The 27,521-nt window shown below is 38.5% G+C and overlaps 2 protein-coding genes across 5 annotated transcripts in view; one reads left to right on the top strand and one right to left on the bottom strand.

Annotated features, from left to right (window-relative positions):
* Nucleotides 1-27,521, bottom strand: part of WDPCP (WD repeat containing planar cell polarity effector) — a 785,671-nt gene that overhangs the window by 533,836 nt on the left and 224,314 nt on the right. The window lies entirely within an intron of this gene.
* Nucleotides 49-18,522, top strand: MDH1 (malate dehydrogenase 1). 2 transcript variants are annotated; one of them, XM_003922698.4, is made up of 9 exons: nt 51-163; nt 5,769-5,867; nt 6,630-6,726; nt 8,297-8,472; nt 9,953-10,075; nt 15,716-15,892; nt 16,306-16,419; nt 16,960-17,049; nt 18,187-18,522. In XM_003922698.4, the coding sequence occupies exons 1-9, from the start codon at nt 161-163 to the stop codon at nt 18,310-18,312; spliced, it is 1,005 nt and encodes a 334-aa protein (XP_003922747.2). In that variant the 5' UTR covers nt 51-160; the 3' UTR covers nt 18,313-18,522. The 2 variants fall into 2 exon arrangements, with proteins under 2 accessions (XP_010331850.1, XP_003922747.2); XM_010333548.3 differs by lacking the exon at nt 15,716-15,892 and having other exon boundaries at nt 49-163.

Raw genomic sequence — 27,521 nt, 5'->3', positions numbered from 1 at the left:
TAAACTACAATTCCCAGAGAGCACCGAGTCGCGAGCGGAGCCTTTTTTCGCTAACACCGCTCTCCTTCTCCTAGTCAGTTCCGCGGTAGAGGTGACCTAACGCTCTGAGGCTCTGAGGCTCATTTTGTAGGCGTTGAAATTGTCCTCGCAGTTTTCAGTCATGGTGAGTGTGGGCCCCGGGTTCCTGCCTATCTCCGGCACTAGCGCCGTTGTGTGGGGTTTCTTGCACTTTAGGGACTTTTGGGAGGCAGATCTGCAAGGCACTGTCCTTCGCGCCCTTAGGAAAGCTCGGACTCATCTTCTGGGGATTGTCAAAGTGACCCAATAATTGGGAAGGGATTGACGTCCCCCTTGCAGGGCAATCGGAGGCCCTTAGGAGGACTCTGGAGAAGTATTTGTCCTTGGAGAGGCACGATCTTAATCCCGCTGCATGGCGAGAGGACAAAATACGAGCTTTAGCTATTTCCTGAAGGACATTATGGGGTTTGTTTGATAAGGACGATAAGGTTTGCGATGGGAGGGAAAAGTTGGGTCCTAACCCCTTTTTCTCCTCATTAGCCCACAGTGTTTATAAGGGCTTTTGTCACAGGGCCTTTGAAAGCAAAAATCTGGAAAGGTAGTATTTACCAGGTGCTCCAGATTACGATCTGCGTTTGCAGGAGAGGTGTTTCCGCCATATCTAATTTCACAAAATGTTATTTGGAACCCGTTCATTGACCTCCTTTTGCAATGCCAGGATATGCTGAAGTGACGGCATCACTAGCCAGATAACTACTGCACATATTCTTTATTGAACTGTATGTTATGAGTTCCAGAAGCACCTCTTTTAAATGTAACCATTAAGTGTCACCATTTTGTCATAGAAGACCTGGATAACCTAGATCTCCATCTCTTGCCTCTGCTGAAAGAGAGGGGGAGGGGGAGGGTTGTTGAAGGAACTCTGACGTAGGAATAATCTGCGTACTGCTTGAAGGTGACATTTGTTATCAAACTCAGAGAAATCGCTTCATACTATAAACACAATGGCTTTTATTTATAGTTGCGACTGTTTTTTCTACTTTATCTCCAAAATACTAAAATGGCTGGAGAATGTGGAGAAATGTTCGAATGAATTGGAAATTTTCTAGAACCTGAAAAGACACGTTTTCAAGGCAAGGGCATTACTCTCTCTGCCTATTTAAGGGGGCCAGAGGAGACAGCTGCTAATTTCCAGTGGGTGTTAAACCTAGGTTTCCTAAATATTTTGTCACATAATTAGTCATTACGGTGTCATTGGTTTCCGTCCTAATAACCTTAGGTAAGCAGAGGTACTTAATATCTGAGAACCTTGGACTTTTTGCTTTTAGAACTGAATGGGATTTTTTAAAGGTCATCTTGACGAATCTCCCCACTTCAGATCTTTAAGTTGAGTTTATCGAGACCCAGAGAGAATGTAATTTGCTCCAAGAGTCTCACACTCTATCCATTTTTCTATATTGTGTCTTCTACTTATCAAGTCTTTCTGAATATTTATTTTTATAGGGACCACTGCAGTGGGGTCTTGCAGCAGGGGAGAAACAGTGTACTCAACTTTCTGAAAATTTATTTTTACTAGCTGAGATTTTGGATGAAGTTACCAGCTCATACTGCATATACAAACTCAACTATGTTATCTACATGTAGATTTTTTTTTATAGCTTTTATTCCTTGGAATTCAAAATATTGGAATTGTAGAATTCAAAAGAAATTTGGAGATTATTTTTATCTACTCTTATAATGTTGTCTGTTGAGGTCAGATAACTTTCCCAAGGTCACAGAGATTTTGGGCTCCTGATTCTTAGCTGGTTTTCCCTAGCAAGGTCCCATCCCTAGAAGGTCACTGGGGTGCCAGATAGCAGAGAGACAGAACATAAAGAAGAATTTCCTGGCAGTTTGCTGAAACTGACAGCAAACTCACACATGACTCAATTTTGTTGCCCATTCAGGAGAGTGTATGAATGATCAGATTTAGAAAAGAGCCTTTTTTGTAAGCTCATTGAAAGGGGAGGATTCTTTGCTTGTTGTCTATAGGGAGTGACAGCAAAATAAACTGTATGAAGCAATGTAAATGGTAGTGCTTATTTTTTGTGTTACAGAAATACATGTGATTTAGAAATATATATAAATTAGAAAGTGAAAAAGGAATATGTGGATCTGTCTGTGGAGTAACAGAGACACTTAAATTCAATCTTTGTAGCTGAGAAGTTAGCACAGAGCCTGCATCTGCAGGAAGATCATTGGTGCCTTGCTAAGAGCAAAGACATTCCTTCTTTGGATCTTGGCAGACTGCCCAGATATCTGAGCAAAGAATAGTAACCTATATTCACACTGTAACATTGTGAAAGTCAGCAGGACTCTCCCACCCTCCTGGTTTTCAGCTCCAATGTACCAGACCTGGACTTTTCTTTCTCTGTTTCATCATCAAACATTCAGACACTAAGCCTCATACTATTAATAAGATGGAATTACCTACCTATTAAAGTAATTTCTCCAAAGACACAGAAGGAAACTGCTGAAGTAGAATTAACTCTTCATTAGGTGGCCACAACCCCATCACTGTGAACTGTGAACATGTTTTTAAGTAGCTACTAAAACTGACTGCATTATTCTAACCATACAGGTGACCTTATGGGAGGCTAAACTTTATAGATAGTGATCTTCACTCTCTCCCACCCCGCTTTTCTCATCCTGGCTTGCTGTACATTGAAGTAGTATGTGTTTATACTTGTTACTCTAACCTTCCCTCATTCAACAAATACTTGTTGGACACCATATGGAAATGCAAATTCATATCAAAGGCAGACTGCTCTCAAGGGGGCTTCACAGCCTAATAGAGAGCAACAGACATGTAAATAGAAAACCATAGGCTATTAAAGTCTTTAGAGGAAAATTCTGTGATAATTATAAATACTGGCTACTACTGTTCTTAGTGCTTTGTGTGTTAACTCTTTTAATCCTTAAAACTGCTCTGTTTGTTAGATAATTGCTATTATTGTCTCCATTTTACTATGGGGAAATAATACAGAGAGATTAAGTAACTTGTCCTAGAGCATACAGTTAATGAGTTGTGGAACCAGGACTTGAACCCAGAAAATCTGACTCCAGAGTCAATTTCTTTAACTACTGCTCTCTGCAGCCTCTCTAGCCCCCTGTTTTAGAGAATTGGCTTATCCTCTTGTTTTCTTATGATTCACCAATGGATTCCTTGGCCTAAAATAGTACCAAGTACATGATAGGAATTTAGTCACGTTTTGTTTAATGAATGAATGAAATGAGACAGCAATTCATCAGTAGATTTATAAGGCATTATCATTAGTACTAGTGACGTAAATAAGTTTGTTAACTATAGTTGGAACTATTGTGGTCACTAAGTTTCCAACCTTCTGAAAACATAGTATATATGAATAAAATACCTTTTTTGTCTTCATAGTATATATGAATAAATTTTTGTTTGTTTGAGACAGGATCTCGCTCTGTCACCAAGGCTGAAGTGCACTAACACAGTAACGGCTCACTGTAACCTTCCAAGGTTCAAGTGATTCTCCTACCTCAGCCTCCTGAGTGCCTGAAACTACAGCATGTGCCACCACACCCAGCTAAATTGTTTATTAAGAGACAGAATCTCACTATGTTACCCAGACTGGTCTCAAACTCCTGGGCTCAAGTGATCTACTGCCTCGGCCTCCCAGCAATGTGCTGGGATGGTAGTAGGTGTGAGCCACTGCATTCAGCCTTAAATATCACAAACGAATAAAATATCTTTAAAAAAAATTTTTAAGCATGTTACATATGTTTCCAAAAAGTTCTTACACATTTCCATCTTTTTGGTAGTTTTATAGGACCCAGCTATTCCTTCAAGTAAATATCGGAGTTATAACTATGTGCCAGGAGTTTTTCTAGGCAATTGAGATATAGCAGTAAATAAAATAGACAAAGTTCCTGTCCTTAAGAATCTTGCATTCTAAAGGGAAAGGGAGTAATAATAATAATAATAATAATTTCTTCTTCTATTCCCTTTTCCTTACCTATTCTACTTGACTTTAAGGAAAGAAGGGAAATGACAGAATGAAAAACATATTTAGGCCATTAAAGATTTTTCTATAAATAGTAATAAATTAGAAAACATATTGTATAGTTGGCTATGATCATTTTTCTACACCAGTTAATACTTTTTTTTTTTTTTAGACTGAGTTCTTATTGCCCAGGCTGAAGTGCAGTGATGCAATCTTGGCTCACCGCAACCTCCGCCCCCCAGGTTCAATCAATTCTCCTGCCTCAGCCTCCTGAATAACTAGGATTACAGATATGTGCTGCGATGCCTGGCTAATTTTTGTATTTTTAGTAGAGACAGGATTTCTCCATGTTGGTCAGGCTGGTCTCAAACTCCTGACCTCAGGTGATCTGCCCGCTTCAGCCTCCTAAAGTGCTGGAATTACACATGTGAGCCACTGGGACCAGCCTGACACTTCTTTTTTGAAACGTTTTTCCTTTGACTTCTGTGGGTACCAAATTGCTGAGTGCTGCTGACGTTGAGCTTAGAGTTAGAAGCGTAAAAGAAGCCTTCCAGGCTACTCATTCTTGTTTGATCTGAGGCATGATTCTCATCTGGAAGAGGGAATTTTAAATAAAAAGAAACCAAACAGTTGTAGGCTTAGTCACATCAATGGACCATTTATTTCTCCATGCAGGTAGGGGTAAAGATGGCAGTGGAAGGACATTTACCCAGCATTGTCAGGGAAAGGAATGGTTCACCTTAATTGAATTTTTCTGTCTAACTAAACTTACCAATTAAGTTTCTAAACATTATTGTTTTGTTCTTTCTAATAGAAATATTTTGGGGGTTTTCTCTTTGTTCAATCCCCCTCTCTCTGTCTATGTATGGGGGAGCTGTTTTCTTCTTCCTTCTTTTTTGCCTATTAAACTTTTGGTTCCTTAAACCACACAAACACACACACACACACACACACACACAAAATTCTATTTTTTACATTCTCTTAGGTTATGTCTTTTTTTAATGACTCAGAGTCATCACCTTGAATATCAGTTAGCTTTGTTTATATGTCTGTATTTTATTCAGGATCCGTTGAAATCTTTGTATTCCCCCTCCTTGCTTTTAAAAATAATTTTCCCTTGGAATCAGGTTGTCAGCTGTCTGTCACTACATGTTGCTGTTGTTGTTTATTATTATTTAATACTAAAATATACCATTATCCAGATATTATCATTTTTCTCCTTTTTGTTTCTCCCAAAATAAAAAATAAAGTCTTGTTTTTCCTCCTCCAGACAATAAAGTTGAAGCATGACTGTCTTATTTAAATGTTTTGGCTCAATGTAAATGGAAAGTTTTAGCCTCTTACTCCTCTTCTTGGTATGAAGATTCTATTGAACAGATGGGAGTGGGGGCTTTGCATAATAAGGATTTATGCAGTTCTAGTGGCCGCCAGGGTCTGGATCATCACATGCTGAGCACATCAACATTGTTGGGCCTATTTTAGTGGTAAAATATCCCCAAAAAGGTGGATAAGATTATGTAAGTAAATCCAGGATAACACTTTTAGCTCCCTACATAATTAGAGTTAAATAATGCCACGTAAATATGCAGCACATTCATTTTCTACTAAGCCAGATGCAAAGAGACTTTAAAATTTTACATTCTTTTTTAAAGTCTGTGGATTTCTTACTATAGTAAGATTTCTTACTGGATATTTTTAAGGTACAGTAGAGATGTTAATGGGTCTTTTTCATTACAGTCTGAACCAATCAGAGTCCTTGTGACTGGAGCGGCTGGTCAGATTGCATATTCACTGCTGTACAGTATTGGAAATGGATCTGTCTTTGGTAAAGACCAGGTAGGAACAGATGTCTATAAATCTTAAGTTATTAGAATAAGAATATGGTTAATTAAATTCTGTATTTAGTTGTACACAAATTGTAAAACAATGAAGGAATAGGTAATCCCAAGAAATGTAATAGGCATATTGCTATAAATGGAAGCTAGTAAGGTATTTATATGTATTCCTCCAGGCACTGAAAGCACTTTGCAAATGAGAACTCTTCCATATTGTACTTAGTTGACTTGGTGCAACCAGCAGGTGTCAGTCAATGGGAGATAACACTAATGACAGTAACTTATAGTCATGTGGGAGAAAAAGTTGCTCAATGAACACTTCCTTGTTCATAAATGGCCTTTAGAACCAAAATAGTCAGAAAATCTGCTTCCCAATAGAAGCAGGTGCTCCCATTTCCAAAAAGCCTGATTAATTTACTGTAAAATCCTTTTCTAAGGTATTCATTTATTCCATTTCTTGACCCATGGATATTGAATTCTTCTTTCATGTCAGATACTGGACTTAGCTTTCCATGAACTGAAATCAAACATAATTGAGTAATGGTGATTCCTCTCACTGTGTGTTAGCAAACTGGTGCTGGTTTTATAGCATTCTTTTTTCTGAAAGGGCATAGTACTAGATACCTGACGTCCTAAAATAATCATCATGACTAATTAATGGGAATTATATGCATGTACATACCAAATAAAAACTGTGAAAAGACTGTCTTGTGTCTAAATGAAATAGCCTACACTAACAGATACTGTTCTTGATATTTGGTAGCCTATAATTCTTGTGCTGTTGGATATCACCCCCATGATGGGTGTCCTGGACGGTGTCCTAATGGAACTTCAAGACTGTGCCCTTCCCCTCCTGAAAGGTGAGTTAGGGATAGAGAAAGGATTTTATAATATCAGGGTCAGGTAAAGGACTATCCGTTTTTCCCAAATGTGTGTGTACATGATTTATTATGCCAGTTAAGTATAATATTGCATAAGGGTTATATGCCTGACATTGTCTACACATATACATTATAGACACTGTAGGAATTGTCTACATTGTGTTATGTAGTCTACCATATGCTGTATAGTTTGCAAAACACTCAGAAGAGCTCAGATAAGGGCCTTTGCAAAGCATTGAACTATACCACAAATATGGTAAGGAGGCCTTAAATTTGATTGAAGTTTATTAAAATAATTCTAAGTTAATTGGAATATTCTTCTTTAGCTATAGCTTCATATAGTCTTTTTTTGGGAGTAGGGATTAATTAATGATACTCTCCTAGAAGTTTGCACTAAGCAAAATAATATATACCTCCCAAGAAAAACTTTCCGTAAAATTTTTCATCTGTTGAATAAACATTTGCTAGAAGGGATACTCTGCCATCTAAGTCTTTTGGTTGCATAGTTCCGTAGAAGAATACATGACTGCCCACACTATTCTGTTGGTTCCCTTTTCTCACCCACAACTCTTTCCAAATCAGCTTTGCTGCTTTTTCCCATTTATATTCCTTTTTCTGCTGAGTTACCTGTGCTTTCTCTGAAGGGCCCAGATTGTAGTCAGTTTGTCCCCTGCCAGATGTGAATATGACAGGGAAGGGAAAGTTAAGCAAATAAGGATGTGTGACTAGGAAGAGGAAGATATTTTTTTTTTCCTCCAACTGGTGTTCCTGCCTAGGCCCATTTTCAGATTTATGGCAGCCTTGACTATGATGCAACTATGATGGCCAATTTTCCAGTGAAAATGCTAAATGTTGATCATAGCTTTTTTAATATAATCAACAAAGAAGTACGATGATATATGTTCTTAGTCAAAAAGCAAGTTATGTGTGCTTACTGTACTAGCACTGGAGCATAGTGGTTGAACTCTGGACCAACCTAGGCTGGAATTACAGCTCCATTGTCTTTTGAAGGTGGCGAGTTAATCTCTTTAAACCTCAGTGTCTCCATCTATAAAATGTGAAGATTAAATTTGTTAATAATATAAATATCTTAGCATTATCACTGGCACAAAACTCCTTAATAAACGTTTATGATTTTTTAATTTGTGATTGGTATCTTAGACCTTAAAGTAATTGTAATTTAAAGATTAGGTGAATTAGTTGCTCTTTTGTGTTATGTGGTAATTCATGTGAATAATAAGTGTTGCTTCAAAAGTCATCGTTATACCTTGCATCATATATGATTATAAAAGATAAAAGCTATGGAATTTTTGAAATTTAAGGTAATTATTGAAATAGGAAAAACAAAATGCATCTATTGACATTTCTGATGTTACGATTGTTAAATTAATGTATTACCTTTCTTTTCTTAGGATCCTGAAATGTATATCAGTGTGATATGTAAACACTTGAAACAAGTGAAAGAATTAATGGGTAGATTCAATATGAAAAAGAAAACTTCAAACTTTGGTGTTTAAATAGCTCTGCATATTTATTGCCATGTCCACAGATGTCATCGCAACAGATAAAGAAGAGGTTGCCTTCAAAGACCTGGATGTGGCCATTCTTGTAGGCTCCATGCCAAGAAGGGAGGGCATGGAGAGAAAAGATTTACTGAAAGCAAACGTGAAAATCTTCAAATCCCAGGGTGCGGCCTTGGATAAATACGCAAAGAAGTCAGTTAAGGTGACCAACACTGTATTTTATGGGATCTTTTCATTATTAGCATTTGAAACTTATGCTTTTAGCATTTAAGTAAAACCAAAATTATTTGCCCTTTTTTCTAGTTCTGTACAATCATCAGTAAATACGGCTATAGCGTTTTGCTCATTAAGCTCTCTCTTTCTGGGTTTTTTCTTATAGTATAGAAATCTATATTCAGAGTACTCAAAAATATTTTTCCTGTTAGTATAATGTGAAAATTTAATATTAGTTCTTAAACCTATAAAGAAGGCATAGGACATTTTGATGCATTTTTGCTGTGTGGGAATATTTATTCAGACATTTGGGTTTCTGTGTGATTCTGAAAGCAGATAGCTAGCCATAAGGTAAGTTTATTCTCAGGAGTAGAACATGGTAGTTTCTGAATGCTCAGGTTTCTAAATATGTCTTAATATTACAATAAGCCTTCCTTTTTGTTTTTTTTAATTTTATTTTTGAGATGGAGTCTTCCTCTATTACCCAGGCTGGAGTGCAATGGCGCAATCTTGGCTCACTGCAACCTCTGCCTCCCAGGTTAAAGCGATTCTCCTATCCTAGCCTCCCGAGTAGCTGGGACTACAGGTGCATGCCACCATGCCCAGATAATTTTTGAATTTTAGTAGAGACGGTGTTTTATCATGTTGGCCAGACTGGCCTACAACTCTTGACCTCATGTGATCCACCCACCTCGCCCTCCCAAAGTGCTGGGATTACAGGCATGAGCCACAACTGCCCACCCCAGCCAAACCTTTTATTAGCGAACTATTAATTAACTAGAACTTACTTGTCATACAGCAAATAGGCCTGCTGGTTAAGGTTAAACTGATTTCTGTATACTTTACTATCTTGACTTTGAAAAAAAAAAAATGAAAGAAAACGTTTCAAGATTTTTTTAAGTTGCCCATTATAATGTTCTATCTATGATATTTCATAGATATCTGCATTTTTGCTTTCTGTGGACTTAATTTTAAATAGCTCACTTATTTTCCGTAATCACAGAAAATAATAAAAGTTGAATAGAAATCCTCAGGTCCCAATAAAAGATTACAAGGTTGTTCAGACTGCTAAATTCCAAGCTTTTTGGAGGTGTAGTATTCCTTGCATAGTAATTCCACCTCCACAAAGCGTCCTTGTTTGTGAGAAATATTCACCAGCACTGCAGTACCTAGAGGCAATGAAGTATCTTGTCTGCAGCTTGTCAAAAGAGGTACCAAAAAAAAAAAAAAGACTAAAGATACATGGGAGTCATATAATATGCTATGACTTTTCTATAAATATATTATTTCAAAATTTATCATTTTATTAAAGATTTTATAACTTAAAATGCATTTTCCTATGCTATATAGTGTTTCCCAAGCGTCCCCTGCACAAAGGCTACCTGTTAGACATTTTCTGTCAAATTTTAACGTAGCTTAGTTAGTAAGTATATAGTCTGTAACTCTTCTGTGCCTTCCATTCCTCATAGGTTATTGTTGTGGGTAATCCAGCCAATACCAACTGCCTGACTGCCTCCAAGTCAGCTCCATCCATCCCCAAGGAGAACTTCAGTTGTTTGACCCGTTTGGATCACAACCGAGCTAAAGCTCAAGTAAGAAAAATTCATAAGTCTTAAATCTTATAAATGTTCATCTTTAAAACATTTTTCTCTCACTTGTAAAATAACTGAATCTGAGTTTGTGCTTTTTTTTCTTATTTTTGTTTAGTAGGAACCTATTACTTTTATTAAATTAAGAGTAAATTATCATTAATATGTTAGGGAATCTTTAAATATATTCTTGTAAAGGACCAGAGGCTGGACTTCCTACTTGGTTTTTGTCTTTAACTATATTTCTATTGCTAACTATAATTAAATGCAGTTACTAATGTTCTCTTGTTACGGTGGTTAAAAATTTGTTATACATTATGATATATAATTTAGTTCAATTTTTGTCCGATATGTAGGAAATTATATACACAAAGAACTTGAGCATTGTGTGATTATGTGGTTCTGCTTCTATCTTACCTGCAGCTAAATAATCAAATTCAGATTTTAATTTTTAATTTTATATTTAATTTAGTTTTCAATTTTATGTCTTTTTAATATTCTGTGTGTATCTGTAAAGTTTCCTACTTTCACTACTTAGGACCTAAACTCTGTTGCTAATTTTCTTTATCCTTTGATCCATAGATAAATATTCTGAAGAACCAGTGACTGGGGAATTAACAATAGCTTTTCAAAAAATTAGAAGCCAAGCCACTGATCTGAGCTAGTTTCCTAGGCTTTTTCAGATCTAACTGGTCCTGGTGCTGTTGGAAGTCATGATAAAGTACTGCCAGGCGCGGTGGCTCAAGCCTGTAATCCCAGCACTTTGGGAGGCCGAGGCGGATGGATCACGAGGTCGAGAGATCGAGACCATCCTGGTCAACATGGTGAAACCCCGTCTCTACTAAAAATACAAAAAATTAGCTGGGCATGGTGGTGCGTGCCTGTAATCCCAGCTACTCAGGAGGCTAAGGCAGGAGAATTGCCTGAACCCAGGACGCGGAGGTTGTGGTAAGCCGAGATTGCGCCATTGTACTCCAGCCTGGGTAACAAGAGCGAAACTCCGTCTCCCAAAAAAAAAAAAAAAAGTTCTAGTTTTGGGCAGAACCTCTTTGCCCTAATGCTTTTCTGGCCATTCCTTCTTGGCTGTAGGTCATCACTGCTAGATAGGTTTATGAGTTCAGTGTTTTCTTCTAGAGAAGATAACTTTATTTAGTTTAAAAAAAAAAGTTGTTAACCAGAAGATGCTGTGAGGTCTAAGTTGAAGCACTACTACCCTAAACTGAGATTCAATAATCCTTCAGCTCTGGAATGCCTAGTGAAAGAGAAAAGAATACACATTTGTTAAGCATCTACTGCAAATTGAATGCTAGACATATAATTTTCCATTTAATTTTTATAGTAACCATATTATGAGGTATCTCATATTATCCCTACTTTAGGTAAGAAACCTGAGGCCCAAGGAAGTCAGGGAACCTGCTGAGTCATACACCTCATAAATTATGGAGCCACCATGATTTGCCTGACTCCAAACCCTTATGTATGTTCTTACCTAATGTTACCAATTGCCCTTAGTCCACTTACTAGCTCTGTAATTTTGAGAAAGTGTATTCAATGTATAAAATGTAATAATAATTATATCGACCTCAGAGAGTTCTTATGAGGATTAAATAAGATCCATTTTAAGCCCTCAGCAAGGTGTCTGCACATAGTAAAACGCAAAAAAGGTTGGCTGCTATTATTATTAGTTGATTTTGTTTTTATTTCTAAGAGGCATACAGCCTAAACATTCCTAATTTAGGGGGTTGTTAGATATCTAACAACCCTTAAATTTTTAGCTTAAAGTGCAAATATTCCCTGAAAGGCTTTAGGCGGTGGGCTGGGTCTGGTGGTAGCTGAGAAGGAATAGGAGTTTGTTTGAATGAATGGAGGTAGGAGGTTTGGGCATTTTGGGATAGTTGTAAAGGAAGAGATATTATAGGTGTTACAGTTGTAAACTCTGGATTGCCAAAAAAAGTGACTTATTTAGTTAGAAGAAAGAGGTAGCATAATGACACTGACAACCACTTTTTGCTCTTTAACCTGAGGCTTTGGTGGAGACAGGCCTTGGAAAATTCTGCTTCCAAAGGTACTACTAAGAGATGCTTTGTCCTAGTGTCTGAAACAGTTTTCATTGCAGGGCTAAACTCTGAATAAGCAAAGAAAGTGCTATCCCCTCAGACTTTAACCTTCACTTTGGGATATGTTCTTTGTTATTCCCAGGCCCTTGGCTAGGCACTATTTCAGCATGTCACTCTGGCATAGAGAGAGCTTTTAGGGAGTCTCTGAAGAACCACTTTCTTCCTCAAAGAAGTTATTTATCCAGTGAGAAAAATAACCCGAAGATAAGTTTTCCTTACAGGAATGGTTGCTAGGTTTTTTGTCTTAGAATTCGGAGGCCTTAGCTAGTGACTGTTTATCACCTGTAGAACTTCCCTGTGTATTTGCAAGCCAGCGCTGTATTTATGTCTGCTGATATGATATTTATGTCTTATAATGATAAGGTTATTTGACAATGATACCAGTTAGCTGGTATCACATGGAAGAAAATTACTAGGGCTGGAGAATTAATCAAAAACTTTAACAGACCTATATGACAGACATGAGTGTCTAAGGGAGCAAAGAATTGTTATTCTGGTTATGTATTAATTTAGACTAGCTGTGACATGAATCATATTAAGAAATTATGTCTTCTGGATGCAAAGTACCTGGCCTTTGCTGTCCTGACAGAACTGGATTAGCTCAAGAGATCACAGGAGCAAGAGGAGGAGGGCAACAAGAACAAAGGAAGGCAGAGGAGCCAAGGAGGACAGGGTGGAGAGGCCTAGAGGCATTTTGTCTTCACTGTACTTTGGAGCATTGAAGCTGACATTCAGAGGAGTTGTGGGCTCTAAGCTCTTGGTAATATATATCTTGAGTTAATTGTTCAAGGTATATATTTTATCTTTTTAAATACTGAACTAGCTAAATTTAAGTATAAATGTAAGTAAGAGCAACTTCTTCTGCAATTTCTTCCCCAGTTCTTTCAGGTCATGGCACACGTGAAAAATGGTTGAACACCTTGCTACTCTACCATACCCTACAGGCTAAGCAGATCAATAGCTGTTTACCCCAAAAACCAACCAACCAACTAATTTGTAGAGACTAATGCAAATATTATAGATAATAGTCCTAATACTTGTAAAACTATATGAAGCAGGGATTAGGTTTGTCAAGTGATTTACATTATCACAGACAGAAATTTTTTTTTTTTTTTTTTTTTTTTTTTTTTTTTTTTTTTCTGAGACAGAGTTTCACTCTTGTTACCCAGGCTGGAGTGCAATGGCGCGATCTCGGCTCACCGCAACCTCCGCCTCCTGGGTTCAGGCAATTCTCCTGCCTCAGCCTCCTGAGTAGCTCAGATTACAGGCATGTACCATCATGCCCAGCTAATTTTTTGTATTTTTAGTAGACACAGGGTTTCACCATGTTGACCAGGATGGTCTCGATGTCTTGACCTCATGATCCACCCACCTCGGCCTCCCAAAGTGCTGGGATTACAGGCTTGAGCCACCGTGCCCAAATTTTTAAGTAAACTTTTTTAGACTAACGATTTTAGGATTTAAGAAAGCAGTCTCAACTAGTTTAACAGTGAAAGTGAAGACAGTTTACTTCTTAACAGAATAAATTAGTGTGAAGACCAGTCAAGACATTCCAGACATTTTAGGTAATGGCCTTTTTCTTTATCTTTATCCTTTTTGGTTGGTTGGAGTTTTTTTTACTTTTTATTTTGAAATAATTTTAGACTCTAAAGTCGCAAAAAAATAGTACAGAGAAGTGTCATGTACCCATCATCCATTGATGGCATTTTACATAACTACAGAGTACTATCAAAACCAGGAAGTCGATAAATTACACACAATATTATTAACTAGACTTACTGAAGTTTCACCAGTTTTACATTAACTTATTTTTCACAATTTCTTCATCACTCACAAAATAACTGCTTCATACTCTCTCTTATAATCACACCTCCCTCTTTCTTTGTCCCTGACATCATTTATCTGTACTCCACCTCTACAATTTTGTCATTTTGAGAATGTTACAATAATGGAATCATGCAATAAGGAACCTTTCAAGACTGGCTCTTTTTCACTCAGTTCAGTGCCTTTAAGATTCATCCAGGTTGTTGGTTGTTCCTTTTTGTTGTTTTTCCACACATCTTTTATTTATTCTATTGTATATATAAGACAGTATAGTTTATTTAACCATTCTTTTATTTTATTTGAGAAGGACTCTAGCTCTGTCACCAGGCTGGAGTAGAGTGGCACAGTCTCAGCTCATGGCAATCTCCGCCTCCCAGGTTCAAGCAATTCTCCTGCCTCAGCCTCAGGAGTAGCTGAGATTACAGGCACGCACTGCCACACTCAGCTAATTTTTGTATTTTTAGTAGAGATAAGGTTTCACCATGTTGGCCAGGATGGTCTCAATCTCCTGACATCATGATCCACCTACCTCGGCCTTCCAAAGTGCTGGGATTACATGCATGAGCCACTGTGCCCAGCATATTTAACCATTCTTGAAGGACATTTGAGTTGTTTCCAGTTTAGAGCTGTTATTACCCTTGTTTTAAAATTTTCCTTAAAATATCAAAGTGCATTCCCTTTATCACATGGTAAATATTCAAATGCTGCGTTATGTGTGCTAAAGCTACAGACTCTGGAACAACTAATTTTCTCTCCATTCTTACTGGGACACAAGGAAGGATTGCCCACAATGTCATCAAAACATATCAGCTTCTTAAAATATTTTTCCACATTCCCTTCTAGTTCATCATAAATTCTGTTGTCTAATTAGGAACAAATTATACATACACCTGGTCATAATTTCTTTTCTTTACATAAACTTATCAGACAAATAAGCAAGCTGATTTTGCTTTATTTAAATCTATCAAGACATAACTTTCTAACCTTTTTTGTGGCTACTTAAACTACATGTGATTGCAAGGCATTGCAAGACCCTAAAGTGTTTTCTGGAGTTACAGCTAGAGGTTGTTACATATGTTATTTTAGTGTGTATATATGTGTGTACACACAAATACACACATATATTTATAGAGAAAACCTCTTTCCTTCAGTTTCCTGATACATAAAATGAGAACAGTCATATCTTGGTAATTTGAGTCCCATGCAACTCTAAAATTTTATATCTAGGATTATTTGAAAATAGTTTGTATATGATATATAATAAAATTTTTACGTACATAGAAAGTGCCCAAATACCTGATTACTCAGAAGCACTGAGAAGACATCTCCAAATAAACATTAACAATGAAACAAAAGATCACATTTACATATTAAAGAAATAGTAAATTAATAAATAGTAACTTGATTAATGTTTCATATTCGATACACGTACTGTACGAATACGTTAACAACAAACTCTGGGATGCTTCCTACTTTTAAACATTTTACTCCATAAAGTTTCACGTCCACAGTTGTTACCACTGTAAAGCTGTTGAAGGAAATTGCCAAGCAATAAATTTACATTTTTTACAAGTCAATATAACTCGTGTCCTCTTGAAATTTCAGAAGCTTTTTATCTTTACAGGGCATTTGTCAAAACAGGTCCCAGTTGTAAATAAAAAGCATTAGTCTTAAGTAATGTATTTGTTTTCAATTTAACTAGATTGCTCTTAAACTTGGTGTGACTGCTAATGATGTAAAGAATGTCATTATCTGGGGAAACCATTCCTCGACTCAGTATCCAGATGTCAACCATGCCAAGGTGAAATTGCAAGGAAAGGAAGTTGGTGTTTATGAAGCTCTGAAAGATGACAACTGGCTCAAGGGAGAATTTGTCACAGTAAGAAAAATCTGTGAGCCTTCGTAACAGCTGAGCATAAAAACTCTTGAGAGACACTTAGGACAGGAAACCTTCAAGGAGAGCAGGTCTTTCGCAGTTGCTCTGATGACTGCATACTTTCGGGATCATAGTAAGCCAGTCATGATCCAGTCTGATCTGATGCGCTCTGTAGCATAGCAGTTGAGATTTATACCAAAATCCATGTCTTTGCATGAAGTATGATAAACTTTGTATGGGGATATATAGTTTTCTTTTTCCAGGATTGGTAAAGGTAACATTGGGTTGTTGCATGATTTTGGAGGGGACACATTAAGCCCTGGACATAGCCTTTCACCCCAGGGTCCACTGGAATCAATGAAAATTTTGCTGTCATGATCAAATAACACTGCTGCCTTTGCCTGCCCCCTTCCCAGACTGTGCAGCAGCGTGGCGCTGCTGTCATCAAGGCTCGAAAACTATCCAGTGCAATGTCTGCTGCAAAAGCCATCTGTGACCACGTCAGGGACATCTGGTTTGGAACCCCAGAGGTAAAGATTTAGTCATTTACACAGGTCACTATTTTATTTTTGTTGCCTGATACTATAATATAAAAGAATATAGCCTTTGCTACAGTCAGGTTACGTTCATTTCTTAGCTCAGCTGCCTTCTAACTATGTAACCTTTGGAGTTTCTTAGCCTTGACCTTTCTGAGCTGTTTTGTCATCTTTTACATGACATTACTATTATACACAGGATTGTGAGGGCTAAAGGAGATTAAATATGGAAAACAGCACAATGCCTGACACACAGTAGGGGTGAAATTTTTTCTTCTAGTCCACAGGTTCCTCATCTGCAAAATGAGGATTAGGTTTCCCTGGCCTACTTCACATATGATATGGAAGAATGGAATGAAATAATATCCACGAAAGTTATCTTGTTGTGGAAGTACCTGTTGCTGATAATAGTTCCTTACATAGTAATGATGTTATGAACATTGTAAGAAAGGGTCACCTGGTTTAATTTTATTAGTTCATGTGTCAGTTGTATGAACTAATCACCATGAGAATGTGAAACATTGCTATTTTCAGGGAGAGTTTGTGTCCATGGGTGTTATCTCTGATGGCAACTCCTATGGTGTTCCTGATGATCTGCTCTACTCATTCCCTGTTGTAATCAAGGTAAGGTATTTTGGAGTGATTTCCCTTCTTTGAGAAAGTAGTTATCTGTTTAAGAATGGTATTACTGGCCAAACACAATGGCTCACTCCTATAATCCCAACACTTTTGAAGGCCAAGGTGGCAAGATTGCTTGAGCCCAGGAGTTCAAGACGAGCCTGGGCAACATAGTGAGACCCCATCTCTACAAAAATAAAATAACCAGGCATGGTGGTGCACACTTGTCCCAGCTTCTTGAAAGGCTAAGGTAGGGCCGGGCGCGGTGGCTCAAGCCTGTAATCCCAGCACTTTGGGAGGCCGAGGCGGGTGGATCACGAGGTCGAAAGATCGAGACCATCCTGGTCAACATGGTGAAACCCCGTCTCTACTAAAAATACAAAAAAACTAGCTGGGTGTGGTGGTGCATGCCTGTAATCCCAGCTACTTAGGAGGCTGAGGCAGGAGAATTGCCTGAGCCCAGGAGGCGGAGGTTGCGGTGAGCCGAGATCACGCCATTGCACTCCAGCCTGGGTAACAAGAGCGAAACTCCGTCTCAAAAAAAAAAAAAAAAGAAAGGCCAAGGTAGGAGGATCACTTGAGCTTAGGAGGTCAAGGCTGCAGTGAACCATGACAGTACCCCTGTACCACGCCCTTGTTAACAGAGTGGAACCCTGTACCCCCCAAAAACAGAATGGTATGACTTCATCTAGAAAATTGTTCCTTTACTAAAGTAGACATTTTTCTCAGCTTTAAAACAATATGTATTTCAACTTCAGGTCATTAAAAGTTTTTGTGATTGAAATTAATCTGGAAAGGAAGATTCAGCTCTTCCCACTAGACACAGTATGTTACTATGCCTCTAGTATTAGAGACCTACAAACAGTATATTTCTGAATGAAGTAAAGTCTTTCAGTGTTGTTGCTCTTTATTATAACTGTGCTAAAGTCAATCATTTTTAAAGTTCTTTTTTTTTAATTTAGATTCAAGGGGTTTTAAATTCAAGTGTTGAGTTTTTATTAGAATTATCTATTAAGATCTGGATTCTGATTTACTTCTTTAGAATCAGACTTTAAAACAAATAAATATAAATTCAAACTAGGTTGTTGCTTCTTGGAAGATCGGTTCCCATTTAAATCTCTTATTTGCATTATTTTCAAACAGAATAAGACCTGGAAGTTCGTTGAAGGTCTCCCTATTAATGATTTCTCACGTGAGAAGATGGATCTTACTGCAAAGGAACTGACAGAAGAAAAAGAAACTGCTTTTGAATTTCTTTCCTCTGCCTGACTAGACAATAATGTTACGAAACGCCTCAAAGCTGAAGAATCTAAATGTCGTCTTTGACTCAAGTACCAAATGATAATAATGCTATACTTAAATTACTTGTGAAAAACAACACATTTTAAAAATTATGTGCCTCTTGGTACAGGTTTGTGAATGACAGTTTATCATCATGCTGTTAGTGTGCATTCTAAATAAATATATATTCGAATGAAAGTGGCCCAGACACTGTTTCTAGCTAATATTTAGTGTCTATTCAGAAAACAAACTTGCAGCAAGACACGGTGGCTCACACCTGTAATCCCAGCACTTTGGGAGGCTGTGGCAGGCACATCACCTGAGGTCAGGAGTTCGAGACCAGCCTGGCAACATAGTGATACCACGTCTCTACTAAAAAATAGTAGAGATGGCAGGCTGAGGCAGGAGAATATCTTGTCCCGAGAGGCAGAAGTTACAGTGAGCTGAGATCATGCCATTGTACTCCAGGGTGAGCAACAAGTGAAACTCCTCAAAAGAAGAAAAGAAAACAAACTTGCATGTTTCCCAGCTTGCCTAAGGAATTGTGGTTTTTCTTTTTAACCATGAGAAGGGAATAAGGCTAGACAGATAAAGCATAAATCTTGTATTTAAATAGAATAGAGAAACCCACCTTGTGATAATGAATCAGTCTATTTCCGTATATATTTGTAAATATTACCTATATTGGACAAATAACATATTTTTAAAATCTTAAGGTTAATTCATGCTTTGTAGATAATTTGATTTTAAGGATAGCTACTAATATTAAATAAATGGCAGATAATATTGTTAACAGTGTTATGCCATTGGATGAAATTAGAACACTTGCATCATATAAAAAAATGGTAATGGGTTTTCCCTGGAGGTATTAGTTTTTAGCAGATAAGGAATCTTATATTTCATAACCACTAAATGCCACAGAAGTTTATGCTAGTGTTAGGAGTTCTCAATCTAAGCTTATTATTAGAAAAACAGTGCGTTTTTTTGAATAGTCTTGTTTTTTCCCCAAACCTATGAGGACAGAAGGCATTTTCTACCTTTTCATCCTCATGCTTAACACACTTTCCACATGTAATAGACAATATCATATTAATAAATATCTCCAGGCTTAATGTAATACTCTTCGTGGATGCTCAAATATCTGTTGGTTGGATTTATTTAAAATTATTACTTTAGGAGACCAAGGCAGGAGGACTGCTTGAAGCCAGGAGTTCAAGGCTAGCCTGGGCAACAAAACAAGACCCCATCTTTATAAAAAAAAAAATTTTAATAATTAGCTGGGTGCAGTGGTAGATTCTTATAGTCCCAGCTACTCCAGGAAGATAAGGCAAGAGGATCACTTAAGCACAGGAATTCAAGGCTGCAGTGAACTAGGTTTGTGCCACTGCACTCCAGCCTGGGCAACAGAGTGACACTGTCTACTTTTTAAAAAATTAAAAATTACCTAGATCATTATCTCATATGATAGAGAAAAGAAAAAAGCAATTGAATAAAACTACCTTTAGGACTGCTGTTAATCAGAAGCATAAAAACAATTTCATATAGAATGAATAAAGTTTTGTATAAAGTAAGTATGAATTGTATCAGCTGTTATTTTCTTTCAGTTCTAAACACACCCTTATATATTCTTGTGACATTAGGACTGGAACTTGGCAAGCCACATTTTTTTACCAGTTGCTCCTTGTTCAAAATATATACTAATAGGCCAGGCACGGTGGCTCATGCCTGTAATCCCAGTACTTTGGGAGGCTAAGGCAGAGGGATCATTTGAGGTCAGGAGTTCAAGACTAGCCTGGCCAACGTGGTGAAACCCCATCTCTACTAAAAATAAAAAATTAGCTAGGCATGATGGTGCATGCCTGTAGTCCCAGCTACTTGGTAAGCTGAGGCAGGAGAATAGCTTGAACCTGGAAGGTTGGAGTGAGCTGAGATCACACCACTGCACTCCAGCCTGGGTGACAGAGCAAGACTCCATTTCAAAAAAAAAACATTATATGTAGATACAGATATATATACATACACATACATGTATATGTATATACATGTATGTGTATATAATCTTGTTACATATATATATATATATGCTAATAAAGGGTACTAGAGGGAGACTAGATGGCTGAAGAGAAAGAAAACATGCTCTTATTCCTTCTGTTGGTTTCCTCTATCATTACCTTCTCTCCACTTACAGCCAGAAAAGAAGAAAACAAACTTTAGGAGAGCAATTAGTTGGAAGCATGAAAACTAATTTCATGTAGAATTTTAAAAATCTTGTCTGGGTGCAGTGACATGCTTGTAATTCCAACACTGGGAGGCTAAGGTGGGAGGATTGCAAACCTGCCTGAGCAACATAATGAGACCCTATCTCTACTAAAAATAAAAAATTAGCCAGGCATGGTGGTATACACCTGTAGTCCCAGCTATTCGGGAGGCCAAGGTGGGAGGGTTGCTTGGGCCCAGGAGGTCAAGATTGTAGTGAGCCATGATCATGCCACTGCCCTGCAGTCTGGGTGACAGAGCAAGACCGTGTTTTAAAAAAAAAAAAAAAAAAAAAAAAGCCAGATGCAGTGGCTCACGCCTGTAATCCCAGCACTTTGGGAGGCTGAGGCGAGCAGATCACCTGAGGTTGGGAGTTCGAGACCAGCCTGACCAACATGGAGAAACCCTGTCTCTAAATAAATAAATAGAAAATGTTACAGGAAGAAAGTAGGTATAAATGAAAGTTAATTGGAAAAGTCTAGATTACTTGTCGAAACAAGTAATTTTTCACCAACTGTGCCTTTGAAGCATGGATTTTGCTCTGAATATTCACATTGTGAAACTGATTATCCCTTTATGCCATTTTCTTAATGCTCTGCACTTCTGTTACCTTCACCAAGAGAACAAAGCATTTTGTTGCCCCTTCTCTTAATGGACAGAATCCAGGCCCAGGAAATTGTGTCTTTAAGCAGCATGATAATATTTGAAAAGCCTATGCCTTTTCCTAAGCATTTTACTAGTACTTGAGGAAATGATACATGGGTGCATTACAGGGCAAAAGACATTACATCTTAAGCCAATAAAGTTAGATTAAGAAGCTTTCCAAATGAGGTACAATCTGTATAACCTTAAACCTTAAGGGAATATTGACCTCTACAGATCATGACCCTGGTACTGTTTCCTAAACAACAGAAGTAGATGACCAATGCAGCTTTATTTAATTCTTAAAAAGCATAAAGAAGGAAGGAGAAAAAAACCCTATAATTCCACTGCCAGTCAAATCCTAATTTAAATAAAGTTATAGGCCTTCTCTTCCCAGAGTCAGGAAAAGCTGGGTTGAGAAGGTGAAAAAACAAAAAAGTTATATGTACATTAGAAAATCAATGAAATGGTGTTAAATAAAAACCAAGTTTTTGTTCATCCTTACAGGAAAAAAAAAATCCATTTATTTTGAGCGTTAACAACAAAAATAAAGCAAAGGAATATATAGCGAAAAGAAATGCTCTTTGCTCACCTGACTCCTGCCCATTTAAACCTCATTTTTGTCCTATGGCCTATATAGCTCAGAAATATTCAATGCATAAGCAAAGTAAGTATGTAAATCTATGTGTGTACATGAAACCATCCCCCTTTGTACATATACACACTGTTCTGCACTGTGTTTTTTCTTTAGAAATGTATCTTAAAGCTATATAGATACTTAACAGGCACAGTGGCTCATGCCTATAATCCCAGCACTTGGAGGGGCCAAGGTGGGCAGAATACTTTGAGCTCAGGGGTTTGAGACCAACCTGAACAACATGGCAAGACCCCTTCTCTACCAAAAACAAAAACAAACAAACAAACAAAAAATGATTACCTGGATGTGGTGGCTCACATCTGGGATTCCAGCTACTTGGGAGGCTTACTTAGGTGGAAGGATTGCTTGAGACCCGGAAGCAGAAGTTGCCGTGAGCTGAGCATGCCACTGCACTCCACCTTGAGTGACAAGAGTGAGACCCTGTCTCAAAAAAACATAAAAGCTATATAGGGCCGGGTGCAGTGGCTCACGCCTGCAATCCCAACACTTTGGGAAGCCGAGGAGGGTGGATCATGAGCCCAAGAGATCAAGACCATCCTGGCCAACGTGGTGAAACCCCATCTCTACTAAAAAATATACAAAAATTAGCTGGGCATGGTGGCGCATGCCTGTAGTCCCAGCTACTCAGGAGGCTGAGGCAGGAGAATTGCTGGAACCCCGGAGGCGGAGGTTGCAGTGAGCTGAAATCGGGCTACTGCACTCCAGTCTGGCACCTGGCAACAAAGCAAGACCCTGTCTCAAAAAAAAAAAAAAAAAAAAGCTATATAGATACCTGCATAGCCACCTCATTCATTTTAAAAGTTATGTAGTACTCCATTGAATGGATATAGCGAATTTCGTTTAGCCAGTCTCCTATTGATGGACTTTTAGATTCTTTTCAATCTTTTACTACTATAAAGATGCCGGACTATTTCTGTAAGTTGGTTCTTTCATACACGTGCAAATGTATCTGTAGGATAAATTCCTAAAACACAGCAGATTTTTTTAAACACTGTTGAATCTAGTTTGTTACAAAAACAGCAGCCTTCTGGCTTTGATATTATATGTACATTTAATACCATTTTAACTGTCCTTTCTAAACCACCCCAACCTTTTTTTTTTTTTAAACAATACCTTGATTAAAACAGTCATAATATTTCTCAAGGAATGCTGACCAGGGGAAAAGTCTATTAGAAGTACATTTTTGGCATGCGAGCTTAAGAATTTGACTATGAAAAACAAAAAGCAACAAAAATAGGTTCCTAGTTGTCCCTGTGAAATAGGTATGAGAACTCATCATCTTTGTGATCATTATGGCTTTAAACAAACCTCAAAACAAGAAACATATCTGTTTTGATTTCTGAATATTGGTGGGTTCTTATATAACCTAAAATGGTTACTGACTCAGTAGAAATATATAGGCTTTCATTCAATTAGTCTCACCTAATTGGTATCATCCAGCACAATATAGTGAGAGTTCAACACACATTATTGAATAAATAGGTTCTTGTCAGTTTGCCCTCTAACTCTGCTGGGAATAGACTTGTATTCTAAATCAAACTCATAGCCTGACCCAGGTAGCACAATTGAGTAAAGTACTTTAAAGCTGAACAGACATCTCTAAATCCATCCAGTTTTCTCATGTCCTTACCACCATTGCCCTGGTTCAAGCCCTCATCATTTCTTCTTAACAGACTTCTGCAGTATCAATGGGAATGGGAGCTTCAGTTCAGAGTCTATGCCTCCCCTCTATCCCTAGTCCAATCCAGACTTGCACCAGAGTTACTTGTTAACGATGATATTTTACTTTATGTTTTTTGAAGAATAGACCAACTCATGGGCTTGGAAGTCAGACAAGCTTGGATTCCAGCCCTGACTCTTTTTAGGTGTCCTTAAACAACCTTTCTACATTTTGATTTCCTCAGATGCAAATATGGGGATATTAATAGTATCTTTTTTATAAGGTTTTTGTGAGGATTATTTAAATGGAAAGCATATAGTAAGGGCTCAATTTACTTATTGGGTTTGTAGGGGATCAAAATACGCCACCTCAAAATATGCCACTTTAGCATAAGAAGTATTTTGAGCTGCAGTCATTTCAGATACGACAGATACAGAGGTAGCCTTTCCTGTGCCTCCCTTGTCTGACTAAAAGCAGAAACTTCTGAAAATGATGACTGCCATAAATCCTCTCTCCTGCGGAAGTTTCATGGCCATGAAGAAGAGAAAATTGGCACTGAGATGGACATATAAAAACAAACCTTATTCCTTTAGTTTCCCCCATACACTTACCTTTCTACAGTTTACCACCATTGAAAGCTTAAAACCTTTTCCTTTGTCTTGTCACAACTGTTTTTTTTTTTTTTTAAGATGCTATATAAACTCAAATTGTAACCATCCCTTGTAGTTACTCATCACTGAGTTTCTCCCACATGTAGGTGTACTACATGTGTTAGTAAACTCTGTTTTTCTTTTTTCTTAGCATCATTTCAAAGTCTATTATAATGTGGCCTCAAGTGACACCTGCCAGCCCCATGTTTGACTACTATTCCCTGTACCTTACATATCTTCCATGCTAGCTGTGTTAAAGTACTTGGACAGGCCGGGCGCGGTGGCTCAAGCCTGTAATCCCAGCACTTTGGGAGGCCGAGGCGGGTGGATCACAAGGTCAAGAGATCGAGACCATCCTGGTCAACATGGTGAAACCCCGTCTCTACTAAAAATACAAAAAAAATAGCTGGGCATGGTGGTGCGTGCCTGTAATCCCAGCTACTCAGGAGGCTGAGGCAGGAGAATTGCCTGAACCCAGGAGGCGGAGGTTGCGGTGAGCCGAGATCGCGCCATTGCACTCCAGCCTGGGTAACAAGAGCGAAACTCCGTCTCAAAAAAAAAAAAAAAAGTACTTGGACAGTTAATCATGTGCATGGTTCCACGCCTTTGTTTGGCTGCTCTCTTTGCTTAGACTGCTCTTCTCTGCTTCTCTAGAGTGCCTTACACATAGGTAGTCAATATGTGCATATTGATTAAGAGGTGGAAAAAATCCCAAGAACCTTTATCCTACTGTCTTAAGACGTTCTCCACAAGTATACCCTAAAATGAGGTTTTTGAGGATTCAAGTGCATGTGATTTACTAAGGCAGTGCTCCCAGGAGAAATCTCTAAGAAAAGCAGGAGCAGGGAAAAGGAGGAAGCCAAGCAATGGTGCATCCAGCCAAGGATGGCTCCAGCCTGATGAAATCAGGGAACTTCTGTTCTGAGGCAAGGAGCCTGGGGCTTTTATTTCATACTCCCAAATCCCCCAGTCATGAAATGGGGGTGGAGAATGTAATTCTCAGCCATTGCCTGCTCTCTATGCTGCCAGCAAAGCAGGCTGTAGTAGTACAGGCACAGTCCTCTGAAAAGAAAACCAGATGCTAGCTGTTAGAAGCAAAGGAAAGTCCAAGGGATGGGAACATGAGTGCTAAAGGGGATCTGGGCAGAAGCACCATTATTCACCATTTCCACTGATGGAGTGCAGAAAACAATACCCCAAAGTATGATGCTTTGGCATGCTGACCGCTTCTGAATTAAAGGAACTTAGGAAGCTTTAGAACCTGCCTCAGAACCAAGGACTTTCTAGTCTTCTCCCATTTCTACCTCCACCCCTAAGCACAGGGAGAGGTTGTCTCTGGAAGTTTCCTTGTCTGACTGAGGAAAACTTCTTCCAAAAGAAATGTAATTATCTTAAGGCCCCCTCCCTCCCTAGGAATCTCATCAAATAACTAGGAAAGATTAACCACTGGAGAAAAGACTAAACATCATCACCATGCCCAGTCAAACTTTTTATTCATCTTTTCTGAGAGCAGCTCCAAGAGATTACCTGGAAGACTTTATTTACGTAATAAAGAAACCTTCCTTCACAGGGAAGCTCTGCCCCTCACTGTCCCACCACTTCCCCCAGTGCTCAGAAGTTTTGTTCCAGGCCGTCTGTTCTTTGGGCACATTCAATTATCCTGAAAATCATTTACCCCTCAAAATTGCCTATATCCCCCATTCCCTCTCCCCTGTGAAGAAGATACTTAAGCCTCAACCATCTGACCCTTCTTTGAGTTTCATATTTTGTATGGCTCCTGTGCACACTTGCATGTTAATAAATTTGCATGCCTCATTCTCCTGTGAATCTCTCTGTTGTCACTGCCACTACGGCAAACCTTCAGAAGGCAAATGCCCAACTTTCCCTCCACTCCTATGTCTACCCACTCAGTCTTACTCCTAATGAAACCTAGATGAACTCCATCATTTTATACTTACAGGGAGATGGCACTGTTAGGGTTCAAAACACAATAGCCGAAAGTATGTCGTCTTCGGCATGCTGAGTACTTTGAAATGAAAAAGACTGGAAGAATCACAGAAGCCAAGTCTCTCTGTGACCTTCTCCCATCCTCTTGTCTCCCACCGCTTTTCCTCCCTCAAAGTAGGCCTAGAAATTAGTATTCCTCTTCCCCAAGGTGAGTCATAGCTACTAAAACTCCTGTCCCCAAAACAAGTCATAAAATGCAGAAAGACCACTTTCTGCCTTTTCACTTGAAGAATCTCATTCCAGAGGGATTCCACCCCAGGCCTTGGAGGATGAAATGCTTCACAGAGAGGCATTTCAAGAATCTGAACAGACAGGCCTTGCTGGATTTCTCCCCTCAGTTGATTACCATTAGATCATAGGTCAAGAGATTGAGACCATACTGGTCAACATGGTGAAACCCAATCTCTACTAAAAATACAAAAAAATTAGCTGGGCATGGTGGCACGTGTGATTGGATATAGATCATACTCTATATCCAATCACATTTCTACAAAACTGTCTATTCTTCATTGAATCTAAGCATAAAAACAGACAATTTTCCCTAGGTCTTTGGAATTGTCATTCTGAAGTCTCCTGTAGCACATAAAACTTTGATGAAATAAGTTTTTTATGCTTTTATCTTGTTAACCTGTTTTTGTTACAGTGAGAGAGGCGATAAAAAGTAACTAGCTAGGCAGACAGGGCAAAGAGTTCTGAACCGAATTTCCCTTCTAACAAAAAGCAGCCGAAGAAATTTCTTTTAACAAAGACCAGCCTGGAAGATCAGGCTGCAAACATAGATAAGGAAGCAGCTATGGCACAAAGAGGGAGCTTCCTGGGTAATCAGCAAGCTTCACATACATAGGGTGGGTCCCAGTTAACACAGTGGGTCTTAGTGAGCACATTCCTTTCCTTTTTTGGACATACTCATGGGGGGATGCCTGAAGCTGCACCAATAGAAAGGAGTTCCTGGGACCAGGCACGTCCACCATGGGGGCTTCACCTCCCCTTTCTTAGCACATGTAGAGTAGGAAAGAAATAAGCAACAAGAAGTAGCTCAGACCAAGGAGCTGCCTGCATAATAAAGATGGGGGTGGGGACTGCCAGAGATTTGCACTCTATGCAGATGGCACAACTGGTTCTAACATGTTTTTCACACGCTAGGTAAATAAGGTACCTCCTCCCCACTAACTTGTTTATAAAAACCCTTGCATTTCCCTGCAGAATGGCAACCCTTTTGGGGGCCTCTCTCTGCAGCAGAGAGCTGTTCTCTTTCTTTTGCCTATTAAACTTCTGCTCTAACCTCATCCTTGGTGTGTTTGCATCCTTGCTTTCCTTGGCCATG

The sequence above is a fragment of the Saimiri boliviensis genome, chromosome 1 (genome assembly GCF_048565385.1).
Source record: "Saimiri boliviensis isolate mSaiBol1 chromosome 1, mSaiBol1.pri, whole genome shotgun sequence".
NCBI classification, from domain to species: domain Eukaryota; kingdom Metazoa; phylum Chordata; class Mammalia; order Primates; family Cebidae; genus Saimiri; species Saimiri boliviensis.
This window is presented reverse-complemented; position numbering and strand designations above follow the sequence as displayed.

Bases quoted from the DNA above. Each gene is read 5' to 3' on its own strand.
- MDH1 (XM_003922698.4), top strand. The intron at 8,473-9,952 runs GTGACCAACACT...CATTCCTCATAG, and splicing joins ACGCAAAGAAGTCAGTTAAG to GTTATTGTTGTGGGTAATCC. The intron at 10,076-15,715 runs GTAAGAAAAATT...CAATTTAACTAG, and splicing joins ACAACCGAGCTAAAGCTCAA to ATTGCTCTTAAACTTGGTGT.